The sequence below is a fragment of the Myotis brandtii genome, unplaced genomic scaffold, assembly GCF_000412655.1.
Source record: "Myotis brandtii unplaced genomic scaffold, ASM41265v1 C42625798, whole genome shotgun sequence".
Lineage (NCBI taxonomy): Eukaryota > Metazoa > Chordata > Mammalia > Chiroptera > Vespertilionidae > Myotis > Myotis brandtii.
In genome coordinates, this window is record NW_005326296.1 from 1 (window position 1) to 1840 (window position 1840).

Sequence of the window (1840 nt, forward strand, 5' to 3'; positions counted from 1 at the left end):
ACAGTGGACTGGATGAATCCATCTTGGAGGAATGTCTCCAATATTTGGAAAAGCAACTGGAAAGCAGCCAGGCTCGTAAAGCCATGGAAGAATTCTTCTCTGATAGGTGAGCTGGAGTTTGTTTTATTCAGTGAGCATTTTTTGAATGTTTCCTGAAAGCAAGGAGCTATCTATGTTGACTTAGGTATTCTTTCTCAAGGAATACTTTAAGGACTGCTTAGGTGTGCAAACAGTATCTTGGGGAGGACTTAGGTTAATGGCTGACTCCTTGAGGTTATTGATGAGGAGTTGACTTCTTGAACACCTTGTGTGTTGACTCACAAATGACCAGTTCCCCTAGAGGAGATGAGATTGTGAAGAAATAGAAATGGATATTAATGTGCTTCTTTCCTTTTTTCCTTTTCTGCCTCCCAGTGGAGAACTTGTGCAGATCATGATGGCAACAGCCAATGAGAACCTCTCTGCTAAATTCTGTAACCGAGTTTTGAAATTCTTCACCAAACTCTTCCAGCTGAGTGAGTGACAGCTTTTAGTAATCTTCTTATGGGAACTTTGATGTCTGGCTAATACTGTGCATTTCTTCTGCCCGAGTGTCGCTATAGCATTAAAATGATAACAAGTGGAGAGAATCCCTCAGAAAGTTCAGAAGGAAGTAGAAAGCTTGCTTAAAGCCTTTCCCCTTTCCTGGCTCACAATTTGCACCTTCCTTCCTTTCCCCCTGCCCTCCTTCACTGACCTTGGCCTCTCCGTCTGTCCCCAGCTGAGAAGAGCCCTAACCCGAGTCTTCTGCACCTCTGTGGCTCTCTGGCACAGCTGGCCTGCGTGGAGCCTGTGCGTCTCCAGGCCTGGCTCACCCGCATGACCACATCGCCTCCCAAAGATTCTGATCAGCTGGATATGATTCAGGAGAACCGGCAGCTGTTGCAGTTACTGACTACATACATTGTTCGGGAAAACAGGTAGAACAATTGCATTTTTGTAACGTAGCCGTAACGACTCCAGAAATATGTTGAGAAATTTTGCAGTGATCTTTTTTTCACGCATCAGCCAGTATTTTCAGTGACTCCAAAGCTCCCTTCACTAGAGTTAAGGAATCTAGTAGAGCTCCTTGCTTTTAGTCATGGAAAAACTTTTGCAATGACTTGACCTGTTGGTTGTGACATAGGTGAAAGTTTTCTGCTCTAGGAGCCCAAGTCCAAAGTATATACAGTCATGCACTTAATGTTTAATTTAAGACTTTCCTTAATTACTCTTACGAATTCAGAGGTAGATGGAGTCAGATTCCTGTTGATTACTCACCGATTTGTTGTTTCTTCCTCCCAGCCAAGTTGGAGAAGGTGTGTGTGCTGTGCTTCTGGGTACCCTGATCCCCATGGCAACAGAGATGCTGGCCAATGGTGATGGAACTGGTTTCCCCGAACTCATGGTTGTGATGGCCACCCTGGCCAGTGCAGGTCAAGGTGCTGGGCATCTTCAGCTTCATAATGCTGCTGTGGACTGGCTAAGTAGATGGTAAGGTGATGAAATTGGAGGAACCCATCCATACGTTACAACACTGCTTGCTCTTAGATAAAAGGGGATAACTAATTGTAGGTTATTTTCTTTGTAGCTCAGAATGAGTATAAAAGAAACTTGAATCCCTGCCCCCTCCCCCCTTTTTTTGTTAATCCTCATCTAAGGCTATTTTTCCCATTGATTTTTAGAGATAATGGAATGTGGGGGGAGGTTGCAGAGAGAGAAACATTGGTGTCAACACATCTATTGGTTGCCTTCCTCATGCACCCCGATTGGGGCCGGGGATCAAACTTGCAACCCAGGTACGTGCTCTTGACCAGGAATT

The 1840-nt window shown here is 44.7% G+C and overlaps 1 protein-coding gene across 1 annotated transcript; it reads left to right on the forward strand.

Moving 5' to 3' along the window:
* Positions 1-8: 8 nt before the first annotated feature.
* Positions 9-1531, forward strand: LOC102262514 (E3 ubiquitin-protein ligase UBR4-like). The gene is made up of 4 exons (XM_005853025.2): positions 9-106; positions 415-515; positions 761-959; positions 1324-1531. The coding sequence occupies exons 1-4, from the start codon at positions 84-86 to the stop codon at positions 1514-1516; spliced, it is 516 nt and encodes a 171-aa protein (XP_005853087.2). The 5' UTR covers positions 9-83; the 3' UTR covers positions 1517-1531.
* Positions 1532-1840: the final 309 nt, after the last annotated feature.

Bases quoted from the DNA above. Each gene is read 5' to 3' on its own strand.
- LOC102262514 (XM_005853025.2), top strand. From the start codon at position 84: ATGGAAGAATTCTTCTCTGATAG. The intron at 516-760 runs GTGAGTGACAGC...GTCTGTCCCCAG, and splicing joins CACCAAACTCTTCCAGCTGA to CTGAGAAGAGCCCTAACCCG. The intron at 960-1,323 runs GTAGAACAATTG...TCTTCCTCCCAG, and splicing joins TACATTGTTCGGGAAAACAG to CCAAGTTGGAGAAGGTGTGT.